We start from the raw sequence: 20,656 nt of genomic DNA on the forward strand, positions 1-20,656 counted from the left end.
CACCAGAAGGTTTTATTCCTCCCTCAAGCTGCTATTTCAAGTGTCCAGTACAACATGAAAAATTTGTTGAAAGGCTCTCTTTAACAATTTTTACATTTGTTTCTATTTTTTTAACGTTGCTAATGTGAAATGAAAAGGAAACCAAAAATAGTGACATATTGTTTCTGCTTTCTGTTCTGCTGTTTGTCCCCTTGCAGGTGTCATACTGGAGTGCATAGAATAAGGGCCTTTAAAAGGGAACCTGCTAGGTCAAAATTCCCTGTATAATTTAGGTCTAGCAATCTAGAGGTTATAAAATTACCTTACAGATCATGTCATAGTCATAGGTATCAGTCAAATGTGAAATCAGAAGATAACAAAATCGCAGTGTCCAGTTTGGTTGCAGTCATTAGGGTGAAACACCGCAATGAGCAATCATGGCGGTACACCAATCACGCCCACTGTTCACTTGATTGGCGCCCTATGCAGCCTGTGAAAGTTCTAAATGGGAGATCAATCAAGTGAACAGTGGGCATGATAGGAGTAAAGGCATAACTGGGCCCCGCCCTGATGGCAAGAGTTGAGCAGTACACATTGCAATTATAATTTTATTTTTTCATTTCACTGCTGACTGTTAGCGTGGGTGGTCTGGAGCAAACTCCGGGAGTGGACCCTCTGGACCGTGGCACCGAGGGTTCCCGGGCGAGCAGCCAGGTGGAACTGACCTCTATACAGGGACCGTTAGGAGCAGGCCCTGGGGTTCGAGTACCACGGTAGCCGGTACCGAGAGGGGCGGCTCAGGATAGACCGGAGTAAGACTGAGACTGGAGTAGGATGGCAGAAACACTGAAGGCAGGACTGGAGTAGGACAGCAGGAACACTGAAGGCAGGACTGGAGTAGGATGGCAGGAGCACTGGAGGCTGAACTGGAGTAGGACAGCAGGAACACTGAAGGCAGGACTGGAGTAGGACGGCAGGAACACTGAAGGCAGGACTGGAGTAGGATGGCAGGAACACTGAAGGCAGGACAGCAGGAACACGGAAGGCAGGACTGTAGCAGGACGGCAGGAACACTGGAGACAGAACTGCGGAAGAGAACAAGGAACACGGGTAGCAGGACTGAGAAGCTGCTGCGAGGAGCAGCCGACACTGGAACTGCAGGAGCAGAGTGCACACGATGAAGCGAGGCCAGAGTGTTAGGAAACACAACGATCAGGCGCCTCCCTCAGGGGGAAGCGGCCTGATATGGCCCTGTCTGGTCAGCCATTGGTCCAAAGGTGCTTCCGGGTCAGGGCACAGCCGGAGCATAAGAAGCAGGAAGGAGGCGCGGCCTATGGCAAATGCGCATAGCATGCAGGGAAGGCATCGGTCGCGAGCCCGTCTCAGGTGACCGCCGCGGCCGTCGGGTGGAGAGAGGCTGCGGCGTGGGAGCGGAGGCCGACTGCGGCGTGGGAGCGGAGGCCGGGTGAGTATGGCGGAGCGGTGTAACACTGTCTGATACCTTTGACATCGACATGACATGGAAGGTAATTACGGTATAACCCCTACACTGCCTTTCATTTTGAACATGCTGTTCAGTCTTCCATCATCAAGTTCTACAGCAGAAGGGACTAATCAAAATGATATATATGTTTATGGGAGAAAAAAAATCAAAATAACTTATGTTTGATTAATGTAAATCTCTGCACATTGTGGCTCATGAGTCCGGTGGGCAGTCTGAATCCTTGATTGGCAACTATCTGTGTATGCACAGTCAGTATCACCGCATGAGATCTCTGAGGAGAGCAAGTGCCAACACCGTGGAAGCGGTGCCAGCACTGGAGGTGAGTATAGGCTTTATCATTTTGTGGAGGCCAAGTGTGGGTAATGAGAACATGTTGTCCAAGTAGTGGACAATTTCTTTAATTATTCTGCATACTTAAAGAGAACCTATCACATGAAAAGCAACACTATTAACCAGCAGATATGGGGTTAATCTGATTGTAACTGCACCCCCGGCACTGACCGTCAGCAGCTCAGTGAGTGCCTGGGGAGGGGTTAGAGCTGCCCCTCTCTATACACAGAGCGGTGACTGAACTCACGCCAGTGCTACTCCCGTGACTGAAACCCGAACGCTACTTTTGGAAAGAACGTTCATTGCCTCCTGGCAGTGGGAGTCTAAGTGCTAGTGCTGGTCCAGAATGCTATTAACCTGCTGACTAACCCATATCTGCTTTTTTTTTTCACGTGAGGGGGTTCATTCTAATATTCATATAATTGACCTAATCTACTGAGCATAGTCCATCTCTAGATATTTTATTAGACTTGATTAAACAATACATTGGAGGCATGATCAACAGTGCTGGCTCCAAAATCACTTATTCTTAGAGCATGGATGGTTCCGATAAATTCAGCCCATATGTTCCTATCTATATAATTAAGTCAAATAAAGACAAAAAGAAAACAGTTAAATAAATGACTAAAAACATTATAGTATAACAATCCACAAGAGATAATTTGCCTATTGTACAAGATATCTGCAGTAGTCTCTCGCGTCTCAATACCCGGCACTGCCGCCGGCACTCGGAACCGGAGTGTGCAGCTGCATGTAGTTCTATGCAACTGAGCTCTCCGGTCCACGTGCCGGCGGCAGTGCTGGGTATTGAGATGCGAGACTCGTGCGAGCAGAAACAGCCTAAAGTGGTGTGCGTCGGAAGTCAAGCAGACCTGTGGACAATTTAACCATTCCTAATTTATTTCCTGCGTACAGAGGTATATAGCAGGATGTTACCCCATTAATAAAATTAATAAAAAGAGTGTTTGACTCACATTAACTATTATTATCTTCTTGTTAAATGGAATCTGTAACTAGATGTCACTGGCAGATTTTTTGCATACATTGGATGGGTTGAGGTTATACGCAGCTCATGAATATGGAGGAACTACATGGCAGCAGGTTTACTAGTCCTCCATATAACAGAAATATGTTAATAGAAAAATAATACTGTTACATGGAAATGAAAATGAGGTAGCCAATTCCACCTTACACACATTAGAATTCTACATCCTTTTATATCCTATACAGTGGTAAATTAATAACCACAACAGTAACACAGCTCCATCAGCAACATTAATTACACAAATTTTAGAAGAACAATATTTGCTACACATGGGAATGACGGCTGTAATGTATTGACTGGTATAACTACACTTCTTTCTCAGATTTCACACTTGTTTTTTAGGTGACACAGAGCTGAATTGTGCTGTCAACAAGGATAAATTCTTAACTTGTTTTTGGAATGAGCAGTCAGACAACTCTACACTATATTATTGGTAAGTAAAATAAATGATATTCCCCAAAAAAATCTGTTCAGTCCTTTTCTTTGCTACATCTGTTTCTGAGAAACCTTGGTTCCAACTAAAAAAGCTTTTGTTCTTAGAAGGAGGGTTCTCCAATAATTTTTTTTCTATGTCCCTAAGCCATGCTTCAGCAACGTAGGAAGACTTGTAATATACCTACCGTATTTTAAAAATTCTGACCCTGTCTAATGTAATGTGTGGTGGTCACATGTGTCACCTTGGGCACCTCTGGTCAAAATTACTGTTATTGTGAAGCAAGCAAGTTGAAGATGAAATGATCTCTAAAATGCCTAAAGTTAAAGATGACACATTACATTAGCATTTTTGACACACACATATATATATATATATATATATAATTTTTTCATCTTTAACAATTTAAAAACTACAAAAAGTAAAATTGTCCTATGCAAAGGTTTGGGTACACTGCATGGTTAGTACCTAGTAGCACTGTGAAAGGATCACAGCTTGTAGATGCTTTTTGTAGCCAGACAACAGTCTTTCAATTCCTGTTTGAGGGATTTTCATCCATTCTTCCTTGGAAAATTGTTCCATCCTCTTTTGATCAGCTTTTTTACAGATGGTGTTATGTCTGCATCTAGAATTTGTTAGAAATTTAACTCAATCCATTCTTCCCTTTAACCGAGAAATGTTCCCCATCTCATTGGTTGCAACACAACCTCAAAGCATGTTTGATACACCCCCATGCTTAATGGTTGGCAAGATGTTCTTTTCATGAAATTCTGTGGCCTTTTTTCTCCACACATACCTTTGATCATTGTGACAAGAGTTCTATTTTAACTTCATCGGTCCTTAGGACTTATTTCCAAAATGCATCAGGCTTGTTTAGATGTTCTTTTGCATACTTCTGACTCTGAATTTTATGGTGAGGATGCAGGAGAGGTTTTCTTCTGTTCAGTAGAACAATGTACCACAACTCCACAATCTGCTAAATCTTTCTGAAGGTCTTTTGCAGTCAAACGGGGATTCTGATTTACCTCTCTAGAAATCCTACAAGAAGCTCTCACTGAAAATTTTCTTGGTCTTCTAGACTTTATCTTGACCTCCACTGTTCCTGTTAACTGCCATTTCTTAATTACATTTAGAACTGAGGAAAGTGCAACTTGAAAATGCTGTGCTATCTTTGTATAGCCTTCTCCTGCTTTGTGGGCCGCTACCATTTTCATTTTCAGAGTGTTAGGTAGATGCTTAGACTAATTAAGGTCTGAAACCTTAGTCAAAGTTATCTGAGCACACAAATCTCCAAGGGTTCCCAAACTTTTGCATCAGACCATTTTCCTTTTTGTAATTTTTTAAAATTAAAAAAAGTCAAAATATATATATATATATATATATATATATATATATATATATATTTTTTTTTTAACGTAAAATACAAATGAAATGTGTAATCTTTAACTTCATCCCTTTTAGAGATCATTTCATCTTCAACTTGCTTAACTGTTCACAATGGTGCCCAAACTTTTACATGCAACTGAATACAGAACTTCAGCACTAAGAGAAGCAATGTACTGCAGGATGGGGCTGTTTATTGAAGGACTGAGAGGAACAATGTACTGTAGGATGGTACCATATATAGAGGGTCTGAAGAAAATGATGTAGTGCTGGATGGAACTGAGAAGAGCGATGTACTGCAGAATTGGGGCTGAGAGGAGCAATGCACTGCAGAGTGATACAATATCTACAGAGACTGAGAGGAATAATGTAGTGCAGACTGGGGTTGAGAGAAGCAATGTAATGCATATTGGGTTTAAGAATAACAATGCCCTGCAGGATGGTACCATGTAGATGATTTGCATGATGGTGCTAGGGGAGTGATGTACCCCAGATTGAGACTGAAAGAAGTGATGGACTGCAGGATTCTACAGCATACAGAGGGACTGAGAGGAGCAATGTACTGAAGTATGATATTGTACATGGAAGACCTAAGAGTAATGGACTGCATGATATGACATTATATACTGGTGCTGAGAGAAGTGATATACTGCAGGATGGGGCTAAAACCTCTAAAGTTTAAAGAGGTTGTTCACTACTTACATTGATGACTTATCCTTAGGATTAGAGTTGAGCGATACCGTCCGATACTTCAAAGTATCGTATCGGATGGTATCGGCCGATCTTTAAAAAAAGTATCGGTATCGCCGATTCCGATACCGGAAGTCCCATTCAAGTCTATGGGACTTCCGGTATCGGAATAAGAAAAACCCTTTCCTGCCCTTGTACAGCCTCTCTGGGGTCTGTACGGGCCTTTCGGGGGGCTGTGCCGGCCTGCCAGGGGGTCTGTGCAGGCTCCGGTGGTCTGTGCCGGCCTGCCGGTGGTCTGTGCAGGCTCCGGGGGGCTGTGCCGGCCTGCCGGGGGGCTGTGCCGGCCTGCCGGGGTGCTGTGCCGGCCTGCCGGGGGGCTGTGCCGGCCTGCCGGGGGGCTGTGCCGGCCTGCCGGGGGGCTGTGCAGGCTCCGGGGGTCTGTGCAGGCATCGTCCGATGGGACTACAAGTCCCATCGGGCGATGCCTGCTACCATGACAGTGATTGACACATTAGCCAATGATGGGACAGTAGTAGTCCCATCATCCGGCTAATGTGTTAAATGTAAAAAAAAAAAAAAATTACATGCTACATACATACAACATGCATACTACATACATGCTACATTCATACTACATACTACATACATGCTACATTCATACTACATAAATACTACATGCAACATACATACTACATATATACTACATGCATGCTACATACATACTGCATGCTACATACATACCACATATATACTACATACATACTACATGCATGCTACATGCATGCTACATGCTACATACATAACACATATATACTACATGCATGCTACATACATACTACATGCTACATACTACATATATACTACATGCATGCTACATACTACATGCTACATACATACTACATATATACTACATGCATGCTACATACATACTGCATGCTACATACATGCTACATACATACTACATACATACTACATGCTACATACATACTACATATATACTAAATACATACTACATACATACTACATGCATGCTACATGCATGCTACATACATACCACATACATAACACATATATACTACATGCATGCTACATACATACTACATGCTACATACATACCATATACATACTACATGCATGCTACATACATACTACATGCATGCTACATACATACTACATGCTACATACATACTACATATATACTACATGCATGCTACATACATACTACATGCTACATACATACTACATATATACTACATGCATGCTACATACTACATGCTACATACATACTACATATATACTACATGCATGCTACATACATACTACATGCATGCTACATACATACTACATGCAGCAATGGCATAAAGTGAGACTAGGGACTTTTTTTTTTTTAAGTGGCAGAGGAATACAGTGCGGAAGGATACCTACCTTCCGTCATTGGATTCCTGCAGCCCGTAGAGAACGGCAGCATCATCTGATGCTGCAGTTCTCTACCCAAGATCGTCGTGGGACACACTCGTGGACTGCTTCGGATCGTGGGTGAGTATTTTTGTGGTTTGTTATGTTAATATTTATTCCGGAAAAGACAATGGCTTCGGGGAACAATGTGACAAGTATTGGTAAGTATGTTACTCTATGTTATATGTACTGTATGTCTATGTATGTATTGTATGAATGTATTGTATGTATGTAGTATATATGTGGTATGTATGTAGCATGTAGTATGTATGTAGTATGTATGTAGCATTCATGTAGCATGTAGTATGTATGTAGCATGCATGTAGTATATATGTAGTATGTATGTAGCATGCATGTAGTATATATGTAGCATGTATGTAGTATGTATGTGGTATGTATGTAGCATGTAGTATGTATGTAGCATGCATGTAGTATATATGTAGTATGTATGTAGCATGTAGTATGTATGTAGTATGTATGTAGTATGTATGTGGTATGTATGTAGCATGTAGTATGTATGTAGCATGCATGTAGTATATATGTAGTATGTATGTAGCATGTAGTATGTATGTAGTATGTATGTAGTATGTATGTGGTATGTATGTAGCATGTAGTATGTATGTAGCATGCATGTAGTATATATGTAGTATGTAGTATGTATGTAGTATGTATGTGGTATGTATGTAGCATGTAGTATGTATGTAGCATGCATGTAGCATGCATGTAGTATGTATGTAGCATGCATGTAGTATGTATGTAGCATGCATGTAGTATGTATGTAGTATGTATGTAGTATGTATGTAGCATGCAGTATGTATGTAGCATGTATGTAGTATGTATGTAGTATATATGTAGTATGTATGTAGCATGTAGTATGTATGTAGCATGCATGTAGTATATATGTAGTATGTATGTAGCATGCATGTAGTATGTCTGTAGTATGTATGTAGTATGTATGTAGCATGCAGTATGTATGTAGCATGTATGTAGTATATATGTAGTATGTATGTAGCATGCATGTAGTATGTATGTAGCATGTAGTATGTATGTAGCATGCATGTAGTATGTATGTAGCATGTATGTAGTATGTATGTAGTATATATGTAGTATGTATGTAGCATGTAGTATGTATGTAGCATGCATGTAGTATGTATGTAGTATTTTTTTTTTTTTTTTTTTAACATTTAACACATTAGCCGGATGATGGGACTACTACTGTCCCATCATTGGCTAATGTGTCAATCACTGTCATGGTAGCAGGCATCGCCCGATGGGACTTGTAGTCCCATCGGACGATGCTTGCACAGACCCCCGGACATCAGCACAGCCCCCCGGCAGGCCGGCACAGCCCCCCGGCAGGCCGGTACAGACCCCCACAGGGTGCACAGACCACCGGCAGGCCGGCACAGCCCCCCGGCAGGCCGGTACAGACCCCGGGCAGTCCACACAGCCCCCCGGCAGGCCGGCACAGCCCCCCGGCAGGCCGGCAGAGACCCCCGGAAGGCCCGAAATGACGGCGCATCATGATGCGCACACACCGCGCATCATGATGACGTCAGGCCGTCAATCAACTGAACTTCCGATTCCGATGCCGAATTCCGATATTGAAAAAATATCGGAAGTCGGTATCGGAATTCCGATACAGCAAGTATCGGCCGATACCCGATACTTGCGGTATCGGAATGCTCAACACTACTTAGGATAGGTCATAAGTGTCTGATCGGCCGGGGTCCGACACCCGGCACCCCAGCCGATCAGCTAATATCGGTGTCAGCAGCTTCTGGCCGGAAGTACTCACTTGCTGAGCTGCTCCGTTTACTTGTATAGCCGCCGCAGGATACTTGACATCTGCCTCATATTGATTTGAATTGGAGGCGGACATGCCAGGCAACGGCCACTACAAGTAGGCGGAGCAGCTCGACAAAGGAGTACTTCTGGACAGGGGCCACTGCCACCGCCACTGATAACAGCTGATCAGCAGGGGTGCCAGGTGCCAGACCCTGGCCATTCAGACATTCATTCACTGCAACCTACTGAGTGCCAAGTTTTTCTGTTGCATTATCTACAGGTTGGATCCCACATATAGGGGTTGTGTGAGAAACAAATGGGGACTGCTGTCCTTAGGCGATATGGCAATAAGGTTGGGCAAAATATCTTTACTGGGTATGGATTATTTTGTGGCATAAATATTGTTTGGTTAAAATAAATACATTAAATTACAAATTTGTATTTTTTACGCTATGATTTCCATTTTATCCAATATAAGGCCTCATTTAAATGTTAATGATTTGTATTGTACTTAAAAAAAAGTGTGATTGTATCAGTGTTTTGGATCTGATTGTCATCAATGTTTGTGGTCAGTTTGTCATTTTTTTACCATCAATGTTTCATCTATGACTTATTTTAGTGCAAAAAATAAATAAATAAATATATATATATACACACAGTTAGGTCCATATATATTTGGACAGAGACAACATTTTTCTAATTTTGGTTCTAGACGTTACCACAATGAATTTTAAACAAAACAATTCAGATGCAGTTGAAGTTCAGACTTTCAGCTTTCATTTGAGGGTATCCACATTAAAATTGGATGAAGGGTTTAGGAGTTTCAGCTCCTTAACATGTGCTTCCCTGTTTTTAAAGGGACCAAAAGTAATTGGACAATTGACTCCAAGGCTATTTCATGGACAGGTGTGGGCAATTTCTTTGTTATGTCATTCTCAATTAAGCAGATAAAAGGCCTGGAGTTGATTTGAGGTGTGGTGCTTGCATTTGGAAGGTTTTGCTGTGAAGGAAACATGCGGTCAATGGAGCTCTCCATGTAGGTGAAACAAGCCATCCTTAAGCTGTAAAAACAGAAAAAACCCATGCAAGAAATTGCCACAACATTAGGAGTGGCAAAATCTACAGTTTGGTACATCCTGAGAAAGAAAGCACTGGTGAACTCATCAATGCAAAAAGACCTGGGCGCCCACGGAAGACAACAGTGGTGGATGATCACAGAATAATCTCCATGGTGAAGAGAAACCCCTTCACAACAGCCAACCAAGTGAACAACACTCTGCAGAAGGTAGGCGTATCAATATCCAAATCTACCATAAAAAGAAGACTGCATGAAAGCAAATACAGAGGGTTCACTGAACGGTACAAGCCACTCATAAGCATCAAGAATCAAAAGGCTAGACTGGACTTTGCTAAAAAACATCTAAAAAAGCCAGCACAGCTCTGGAAGAACATTCTTTGGACAGATGAAACCAAGATCAACCTCTACCAGAATGATGGAAAGAGAAAAGTATGGCGAGTGGGTAGTACAGCTCATGATCCAAAGCATACCACATCATCTATAAAACATGGCGGAGGCAGTGTGATGGCTTGGCCATGCATGGCTGCCAGTGGCACTGGGTCACTAGTGTTTATTGATGAGTTGACACAGGACAGAAGCAGCCGAATGAATTCTGAGGTATTCCGAGCCATACTGTGTGCTCAGATCCAGCCAAATGCAGCCAAACTGATTGGTCGTCGTTTCATACTACAGATGGACAATGACCCAAAACATAAAGCCAAAGGAACCCAGGAGTTTATTAAAGCAAAGAAGTGGAATATTCTTGAATGGCCAAGTCAGTCACCTGATCTCAACCCAATTGAGCATGCATTTCACTTGTTAAAGACTAAACTTCAGACAGAAAGGCCCACAAACAAACAGCAACTGAAAACCACCGGAGTGAAGGCCTGGCAGAGCATCAAAAAGGAGGAAACACAGCGTCTGATGATGTCCATGAGTTCAAGACTTCAGGCAGTCATTGCCAACAAAGGGTTTTCAACCAAGTACTAGAAACAAACATTATATTTACAATTATTTAATCTGTCCAACTACTTTTGGTCCCTTTAAAAACAGGGTGGCACATGTTAAGGAGCTGAAACTCCTAAACCTTTCATCCAATTTTAATGTGGATACCCTCAAATGAAAGCTGAAGGTCTGAACTTCAACTGCATCTGAATTGTTTTGTTTAAAATTCATTGTGGTAATGTCTAGAACCAAAGATAGAAAAATGTTGTCTCTGTCCAAATATATATGGACCTAACTGTAATATATATATATATATATATATATATATATATTTACCATAAGTAGCTAATGTTATTTGAGCATGGGGGAGAGGGAGCCTTGAGAAGAAACAGGGAGCTGTGGAAAATGTAGTTTTCAGTGGTCACATGGGCAGCACTGAAGGTCCACAAACTTCATACTGATCAGAAACACAATTATGGAGGAGCTGGAGTCACAATAAGTGAAGAATGAAAGAAATTAGGAAATGAGTTTTTAAAGGATTTTGTTTGGTTAGGGTCCCGTCTCACTTAGCGTCGCACCAGCGATCCTGACAACGATGCGACCTGGTCAGGATCGCTGGTGCTTCACTACATGATCGCTGGTGAGCTGTCAAACAGGCAGACTCACCAGCAATCAGGACCAGCAAGCACGCTGGTATCCAGGGTAACAGCGGGTAACTAAGCGTCGTTGGGTAAATCTGACTGTTTGACAGCTTCCTAGCGACCATTTAGCGACGCAGCAGTGATCCTTACCAGGTCGTAAAGTTTTCAGGATTGCTGGTGGGTCGCTAAGTGTAACGGTACCCTAAGGCAGATAACTAGTTAAATAGCCAGGTAATTACTCTATTCAAGAGACACATAGATGAAGCACCGCCACACACTGGTCCTGATTGGACACCAAAACTGTCACTCAAGACACTGGCAGTTCAGCATGCCACAGCATTTGATAGGGCGGTTGAGCTGTCGATCGTCATAATGACAGCTAGTACACCCCTGTCCTAGATGGTAGAACTTTAATTCACTGCTTCCAGACACACTGATAAGACAATCATGACAAGCAGATGATGGGGTGGCTGACACCCATCAGTTTCTAGGTGCTGAAACCTTAAAGAACTTCTAGTTTTGACTACCAACTCCAAAGCTCTTCCAAACTGTATATTTTGTTTTTCCATCTGGGTATATCAGTTTCATTCATTGGCCATCTAAATGGAATGAGGACTTTTGCTTTTGATGAACATCAGAACAGCCATCCTATGGTAATTTCACTTTACAGAGGTTACAAAGCTTCAATTATGCATTACTGCAGATTTATTAAAGTTCATAAGTTTCATATCAAAAGCAATAGTCAACATGAGATATTTGGGAACAAGTGATGTTGATTTATGATTTAATACAGAGATGATTTTTTGCATTATTGTATAACTGGCTCATGGACCCTGGAATTGAGAGTTGTCCAAGATTAGGATACGAGACCTTTCCTAAACAGGGCTTCTAGATTTAGTAGTAAAACAAAAAATAGCCCGTTGTTTTAAATTGTTTTATGTCATTTATTTAGGTACAGTGACAAGGAATCCTCTGCTGCGCCCTGTCCACAATACCTGGTTGCCAACCATCACATTATTGGCTGTCAAATTTTACTAGATAATACATTCATTTCTTTCACTGTAAAGCTAAATACTACCAGCCAGAGACTTCCAACTATAAGAAGGTTTGACAAGTTACAAGACTGGGGTAATAAATATATGTATACAATGCATATTAGACGTTATTAGTAAATAACATACCTGCCTACATCTAATGAAATATTTAATTATTTTTCAAACTTTGCAGTAAAGACGGATCCCCCTTCAAATCTTCATGTGGTGAATACTAGCAGTTTGGAGTTGTTTCTGACATGGGAGCAATCCTTGGGCTCTTTTGCAGCACGCTGTATGAGTTATCAAGTGCACCATCGAAAAAAGGCTAGTGACCAGTGGATGGTAAAATGAACTTTACATATAAAATCCTAAAACTTGATTTTGTCTCCTACTATGTATCTTTTTTTTACTGATAGTCAAAGGTGTACATATAAATAATGGGGCACCATAGCAAAACTTCTATTTGGGCCCCCGTACACCCCCCAAAAAATGTATATATTCGGCAAAGTATTCTGGGTTATAGCTTCTAATTTTTATAAATAGGTAGAGGGAACTGTGGCATGTGTGCAGTAATTATGCCCCTTTTGAAGTCCCTAAGCCGCTTAGTGTTATCACCTATGATACCCCTTTCATGGCCATTATAGAATACTAGATGGAGGCCTGATGCTATCGCATCGGGAGGGCGGTAATGTCACGATGGGGGCAGGCTTTGCAGTGTTGAGAATCTCTCCCCCCATGTGCTCACCCACCTATCCACTCTCTCTCCCCATGTGCTGACTTCTCCCGTCTGTGCTTCTTTGACCTATCTACCCCATGAGCTATCCCCCTTGCCTGCTGTCTCTCTCATTCCTGTGCTGTGTTCTCCCCTCATGTGCTGTCCCGTTTAAGCTGTCTCCCCCCTGTTCTCTGTCTCTCTCACCCCTGTGTCTGACCGTATACAGAACATACCACAGCTCCTGGGCAGGGGAGGAAGCAAAAGACAATACCGACATTACAGCAGGAGATCGCAGAGGATTCATTTTGTGAAGTAAAATAATGTTTAAAAAGAGTCAGTGAAACATTTTACCTCACAAAATGAATCCTCTGTGATCCCCTGCTGTAATGTCAGCATTGTCTTTTGCTTCCTCCGTTGCCCAGGGAAAGGTGGTATGCTTTATACACGGTCAGACACAGAATTTTTAAAATGAACTTTCGTTTGTGGGAAAACCACTTTAATGTGACCGGCTTCCTCTGCCTGTAGACACGTCACACATCTGCCGCCGGGATCAGCCGAATGATTCACTGCGCCTGCGCTGAATTCGCACAGGGCAACGGTGTTCCCCTGGTGGTACCACGCAAGAAGCTGCGTGAGAGTGTATGAGTGTGAGTCTGAGTGTGTGTGTCAGTGTGACTGAGTGTGAATGTGAGTGTGTGGTGCGTACGGCGTATAGAGTGAGTGTGTGTGGGACAGTGTTCAGCTGGTGGTACTGCGCAATAGGTTGGTACCAGCAGCAGTTTCCATATTGAGATACCCATCACTTGAGTGTCTCAATATGGCGGTCAGTGAAATTCCTCCGCTTGGAATTCTGGGATAAGGTGACAACTGGACAGAACAGGAAATGAAAACATTACAAGGCAATTATATAAATAGATGATGTTCCCAAAAATGGCACTACCCACACACAGTGTATGAAGTCCAGGTACGGACTGGGACAGAAATTCAGCCCTGGCATTTGAAATCATATAGGCCCATGCTGTCCCCATCCCCAAGCACCAGATGGGACACATGATACATTATTAATATTGCCCTGGATGGAGGAAAGCAAGATTCACTGCAAGACCAATATTTCTAATGATACCCGTGGCCTGCTGACGGAGGCAGCAACTTTGTGCTCCGTCACAACTCTTAACAGTATGGGTGTCTTTAGACATGGATTCTGTTAACAATGTAGCAGACAAAGCAGACCACAACCAGACAGGCCCTTCTGGCATTTGCCAGAATTTCCAGATGGCCAGTCCAGCCCTGATGATATCCCACAGTAAATATGATTATGATGTTTGCCTTGTCCACTTACACATACATTAATTTTAATTTACAAGAAGTGTTGCTCAATATCTATCTGAAACAACCATAATTTTATTTTAAAGGAGAAGAATGCCTCTTCCCTTTCATTTACCTTACCAAGTTATGACCCCAGACAAACATATACATTCCGTGTAAGAAGCCAAATCAATGAATATTGCGGAAACTCAAAATTTTGGAGTGACTGGAGTCAAGCAGTTACCTGGGGAAGGAACGCCACAGTTACTGGTAAGTGAAGGGGGAGATAACATTAAATATTTCCATTTTTATATTGCCTGACTATATATTTATTACTTATACTGTATAGATTGTTAACTTATAGTACCAAATCACATACATAGAAATATAATTTGCAAAGACCAATATATATGAAAACAATAGAAATAATTCTTGTCCCCAAAAAAACTAATTTTGGTGTAGCTGCTTCAAATTGGTGTGAAAACGCCAAAAGTTGCAAAATTACTGCACTTTGCCGCGTTTCACAAAAAAGTTTGTGATCTTTCAAGCATTTTCTATTGTGGTGTGAATTGCTCCATTGGTGCTATACAAGACATGGAGAAGCATCCAGTATTCAGATAATTCAGGTATGACCTAGAAATGTCTTCAAGACTTCTTTAAAAGAATCCTAAGCCCTTTTCTCAAAGGCTTTCATTTTAGTTTGTAAATACTTATGTCCCCAAAAAAACTGAGAAAAGTATTCAAGGAGTGATACCTTTATTGGCTAACCAGAGAAATTATATTTGCAAGCTTTCAAGGCTCAGAAGGCCCCTTCATCAGGCATACAGTATACTGAGAAGAGATGTCGACATTTATACAAGGACATGAGAGATGCTTGCTAGAGATAGGCCAAGGAAATCAAATTAAGGTTTTGTTATACATGTAGATGAGGTGGAAGTATTCTATTAGACATCTGAAGATCTTCTTGTAGAGGTGTGAACTGGAAGTGTTCTGTCAAACATCAGGAGACCTTCTTGTGGAGGTGTGAACTGTGTCTATGTAATGAGTCATGAATCCTGGTGTCACGTCGGCGGCGGTAGCTTCCCTAACGCCTTCCATGTCTCGCTCCTCAAACCTGTAGTTCTGAATCGGTACCGCTCAGCCCCACCTCCTTCCCCTCAGCCAGTAGGGGCCGATGACGTCTTTGTGGTGAAAGAAATTCTTGCCGTGAAAAAAGTTCGGGGGCGTACTCTCTACCTCATTGATTGGAAGGGTTTTGGCCCCGAGGAGAGGTCCTGGGAGCCGAAGGAGAATGTTAATGCTCCTCTTCTTTTAAGGAGGTTTTTGTCCAACCTCAGGATGGGGAGACGTAAAGGGGGGGTACTGTCACGTCGGCGGCGGTAGCCGCCACCGCCCCAGCAGCGGCAGGGCCCGCCGCCGCCTATACTCACCGGCGCCTGCCACGCCGCACTGTGTCCGCCTCCTCCTCCTCGTTCCCCTCTGCCTCTGCCCAGCGTGTGCCTGCTTCATGCAGGCGCCTTAGGCCGTGGGCGCGCGCCCTGCAGGTTTCTTAACCCTGCAGCGCCCGCCCAGAAGCCTGGGCGCCCAATCAGCCAGCAGCATGGGGTATATCAGGCGTCTCCAACATGGTGGAGACGCCTAATTATCGTGTGCCTTTCCCGTGCGATATCCTGGCCAAGTGTTTAGGGGTTTTCCCCTTTTCACTCTCCGTCCTGTACTCCAGTGCCTCTGTCCTGTACTCCGTGCCTCCGTCCAGTACTCCGTGCCTCCGTCCTGTACTCCATTGCCCCGTCCTGTACTCCGTGCCTCCGTCCTGTACTCCAGTGCCCCGTCCTGTACCCCGTGCCTCAGTCCTGTACTCCGTGTCTCTGTCCTACACTCCAGTTCTCAGGCCTGGCCCCCGTGTCTCTGTCCTGTACTCCAGTACCCAGTCCTGTACTCCAGCACCCAGTACTCCGTGTCACCGTTCTATACTCTGTTCTGCATTCCATTCTCTGTCCTGTACCTCTCACTCAGTCCTTTGAGCCGCCCCTCTTGGTTCTAGCAGTCGCGGCATCTGTCTTCTGAGGGTCTGCCCCTAACGGCCCCTGTATAGGGGTCGGCACCACCTGGCGCGCTCGCCCCCGGAAGCTCCAGTGCCGCGATCCAGAGGGTCCACTCTCAGACGTAACCTTCCTGGTCGTCACACCAGGTGTCAAATTCAGTCCTATTATTAGAGATTGAAACATATGTATAAATTTGAACTCCCATATTTTCCTTTCTCTGTCACTATTGAAATGACCTTTTAGAATTAGGACTTTTAGATCTGCCATACTGTGTCCAGGTCTAGAGAAGTGTATTCCTACAGGTGTGTCCAGCTCATTTTTTATCGTATGTCTATGCAGATTCATCCTTGTTTGAAGTTTTTGTTTAGTTTCTCCTATGTATGTCCCTGCATTGCACCTTGTACACTGTATCATGTACATGACATTGGAGGATGTACATGAAAAATAGTCCATGATCTTATAGTCCTGATTTGTGTTGGGTATGTGGACTTTATCTGTTGGTGATATGTGGGTGCAGGTCTTGCATTTCTTACTGTTACAGGGGACTGTGCCCGTCTCTGGTGGTGATGTGAGGACACGTCTGACAAGGATATTCCTTAGGTTGGGAGGCTGTTTGTAGGAGAGCAGTGGCCGTTCTGGGAATATTGCTTTCAGTCTGTGGTCTCTGTGGAATATGGGTTGGAGGTCAGCGCCAATTTTCCTTAAAATGTTCATGTGAGGGTTGTACGTGACCACAAGCGGCACCCTGTTGTTATCCTCCTTCTGTTTGTAATCCAGGAGGCTGCTTCTTGGGATCCTTGTGTCACAGGGCAGTAGGGAAAAAGCAGGAGACGTGGAACCTGGGCCCCTGAACTGCCCCTCAGGCTAAGGGGGAACCCTGACTCTCCTTAACTTGGTGGTACACTTGAAGGTAGTGAGGCCCAAGTCCCCGACCTGTCCCTATCTCCTGTTTAGCCCTGAGCTAAACCACCAACCCCCTCCCCAGGAGGTGAGACAGGGAATAAAGTGAACTGCACCCAATAACACACAAAGGAAAAAAAAACAGACACCACAGGGTTAAAGCAACTAAAACCCAAAACTTAGCTTTGCTCTGCTGCTAAAGCTCCAAGCAACAGAGAAAGGATCCAAACAGCATCCAGCAGCAACTTCACTGCTCCAGACAAGCTGAACCCCCTCTCCACCAGGCAGGTCCAGTCTTCACCAAGGTTGGTTAGAAAATGAACAATATTACCAACAGTGATTACTGCACATTACGACCTTTTATAGGAAGGAGGGGGGAATAGTCACCATCTGTTGGTTAATTCACACGTGTAGTAATCTTAGCGGCCACCGAGGGCAAAACCAGCACCAAAAACAACTACAGTTGCAGTAAACCCCAGCGGCCACCGGGGGAAAAAGGAAAAAGTTTTCTATAAGAATCCACATTCTGCCACGGCTCCAAAAATGGACCGTGACACCTTGTAGCTCTGTGGATCTGTTCAACAATTACAAGTGGATGATATCCCTGGTGTAGGAATGTTTTCCTAAGTGATAGTAGTTGTAGTCTTCTATGATGCTGGTATAGTTCAATGCGGCGGGGGGAGTCGGCGCTGGGGGCCGCAAAGGGGCCCCATAGTGGCGGCATGATGTGCCGCTAGCTGGGGGCCCCTGGGGGAGCGGGGGCACTAGGCAGCTGCCTGGTCTGCCTGCCCCTAACGCCGGCCCTGCACGTATCAACCAAATACCATGTTTTGTTATCATCTTTTTACTAGCACTTGCTGTTTACTGTTACTTTTTTACAACAGAGTATTTTTATACATTTGTTTTACTGTGTTTTTCTGTGTTTCTCCCTTTAAGGTTTGTTCAGACAAGCGTAGTTTACTTATATGTGATTATTTGTTTGTACTGTGTTAAATTCAGATAGCAAATAGACAGCACATTGACCATGTTATTACATAAGGCTGTTCAGATGACAGTTTTTCACGTTGACTGAGTGAAGGTGTGAAAAAATTTACTATTCTCTTCTATATTTCAGAACTTACCTATACAAGACATTTGGAGTGATTTTAATTTCTACAGAGAAATTGCAATTGTTATTATAGGAAACTTTATTTGCTGCTGATGCATAAAAATTGATTAAAAACATATGTAACATGCACAAGTGTGAACAAGTCGGTAAGACAATGCTCACACTACCCAATGGCTGAGACACAACAAGAAAACACAAAATAACAAATTTGAAAAAATACTCTGCAGTAAAAACATGACAGTAATCAGCAAGTGCTGTATAACAAATACAGGGTATTTAGTCGATATGTTTTTTGCAAAAAATATATACCAAGCTGCTTCACCACGTCACGGTAACCCTTCACGAAGCAGTCCCTATCTAATGTATTTAATACCTGAACATCTGAACAGTGTCTAAAATGAACAGGATTCGGACAGGCGCTTCTTAGTATGGGCTTGTGGTGCAGGACAGCTCATTTATGTGCATGTTACACAGGAGAGGGGTGGGGTCTCCCAAACCATGCTGAGCATGGAAAAAATGGATTAAAAACATATGTAACATGCACAAGTGTGAACAAGTCGGTAAGACAATGCTCACACCACCCAGTTGTTGTTTTTTTAAGGGGTTAATTCTTTGTTAAAAAATGCGTGGACTTCCCATTGCCCTATATTGGTGGCGAGAGGGTTAATCTCACAAAGGGTTAATGTCATCATTCGATTGTAAGGTGACATTAACCCTTTGTTAGATTAACCCATTCACCACCGCTACAGGGCAATGGGAAGCCCACGCATATTTTAAAAATGAATTAACCCCTTAATATAACAACTACAACTCCCAAATTTTGCACACAAACCCGCATCTAATTATTAGTCAAGGACATATAAAAAAACATGAAATGAAATGCTTTACTGAATGTAAACCATGTGTCATTTCATGTCGGGTTGGGGAATTATTTGATAGAAGCCGGCAATTTAATTAGCGGCTATTCTGCTATGAAGAACTCTGTGAAATATAAATATATATATGTTTATCTCAATGACTTGTGTGTGTGTATATATATATATATATATATATATACACTCACTGGCCACTTTATTAGGTACACCATGCTAGTAAGGGGTTGGACCCCCTTTTGCCTTCAGAACTGCCTCAATTCTTCGTGGCAGAGATTCAACAAGGTGCTGGAAGCATTCCTCAGAGATTTTGGACCATATTGACATGATGGCATCACACAGTTGGCGCAGATTTGTCGGCTGCACATCCCTGATGCGAATCTCCCGTTCCACCACATCCCAAAGATGCTCTATTGGATTGAGATCTGGTGACTGAGGAGGCCATTTGAGTACAGTAAACTCATTGTCATGTTCAAGAAACCAATCTGAGATGATTCGAGCTTTATGACATGGCGCATTATCCTGCTGAAAGTAGCCATCAGATGTTGGGTACATTGTGGTCATAAAGGGATGGACATGGTCAGCAACAATACTCAGGTAGGCTGTGGCGTTGCAACGATGCTCAATTGGTACCAAGGGGCCCAAAGAGTGCCCAGAAAAAATTCCCCACACCATGACACCACCACCACCAGCCTGAACCGTTGATACAAGGCAGGATGGATCCATGCTTTCATGTTGTTTACGCCAAATTCTGACCCTACCATCCGAATGTCGCAGCAGAAATCGAGACTCATCAGACCAGGCAACGTTTTTCCAATCTTCTACTGTCCAATTTCGATGAGCTTGTGCAAATTGTAGCCTCAGTTTCCTGTTCTTAGCTGAGAGGAGTGGTACCCAGTGTGGTCTTCTGCTGCTGTAGCCCATCTGCCTCAAAGTTCGACGCACTGTGCGTTCAGAGATGCTCTTCTGCCTACCTTGGTTGTAACGGGTGGCAATTTGAGTCACTGTTGCCTTTCTATCAGCTCGAACCAGTCTGCCCATTCTCCTCTGACCTCTGGCATCAACATGGCATTTCCGGCCACAGAACTGCCGCTCACTGGATTTTTTTTCTTTTTCGGACCATTCTCTGTAAACCCTAGAGATGGTTGTGCGTGAAAATCCCAGTAGATCATCAGTTTCTGAAATTCTCAGACCAGCCCTTCTGGCACCAACAATCATGCCACGTTCAAAGGCACTCAAATCACCTTTCTTCCCCATACTGATGCTCGGTTTGAACTGCAGGAGATTGTCTTGACCATGTCTACATGCCTAAATGCACTGAGTTGCCGCCATGTGATTGGCTGATTAGAAATTAAGTCTTAACACACAGTTGGACAGGTGTACCTAATAAAGTGGCCAGTGAGTGTACACAGTATGTATATATATAT

The 20,656-nt window shown here is 43.2% G+C and overlaps 1 protein-coding gene across 1 annotated transcript in view; it reads left to right on the forward strand.

Moving 5' to 3' along the window:
- IL2RG (interleukin 2 receptor subunit gamma) overlaps nt 1–20,656 on the forward strand; it is a 61,775-nt gene that overhangs the window by 26,544 nt on the left and 14,575 nt on the right. The window contains exons 2-5 of the mRNA XM_073556156.1: nt 3,201–3,291; nt 12,203–12,378; nt 12,478–12,626; nt 14,412–14,574. Coding sequence (XP_073412257.1) covers nt 3,201–3,291; nt 12,203–12,378; nt 12,478–12,626; nt 14,412–14,574 — 579 coding nt within the window. The remainder of the gene's footprint in view (nt 1–3,200; nt 3,292–12,202; nt 12,379–12,477; nt 12,627–14,411; nt 14,575–20,656) is intronic.

Source organism: Dendrobates tinctorius, unplaced genomic scaffold (assembly GCF_039654945.1).
Source record: "Dendrobates tinctorius isolate UK_male_01 unplaced genomic scaffold, ASM3965494v1 ptg000231l, whole genome shotgun sequence".
In the NCBI taxonomy this organism is placed as follows: Eukaryota; Metazoa; Chordata; class Amphibia; order Anura; family Dendrobatidae; genus Dendrobates; species Dendrobates tinctorius.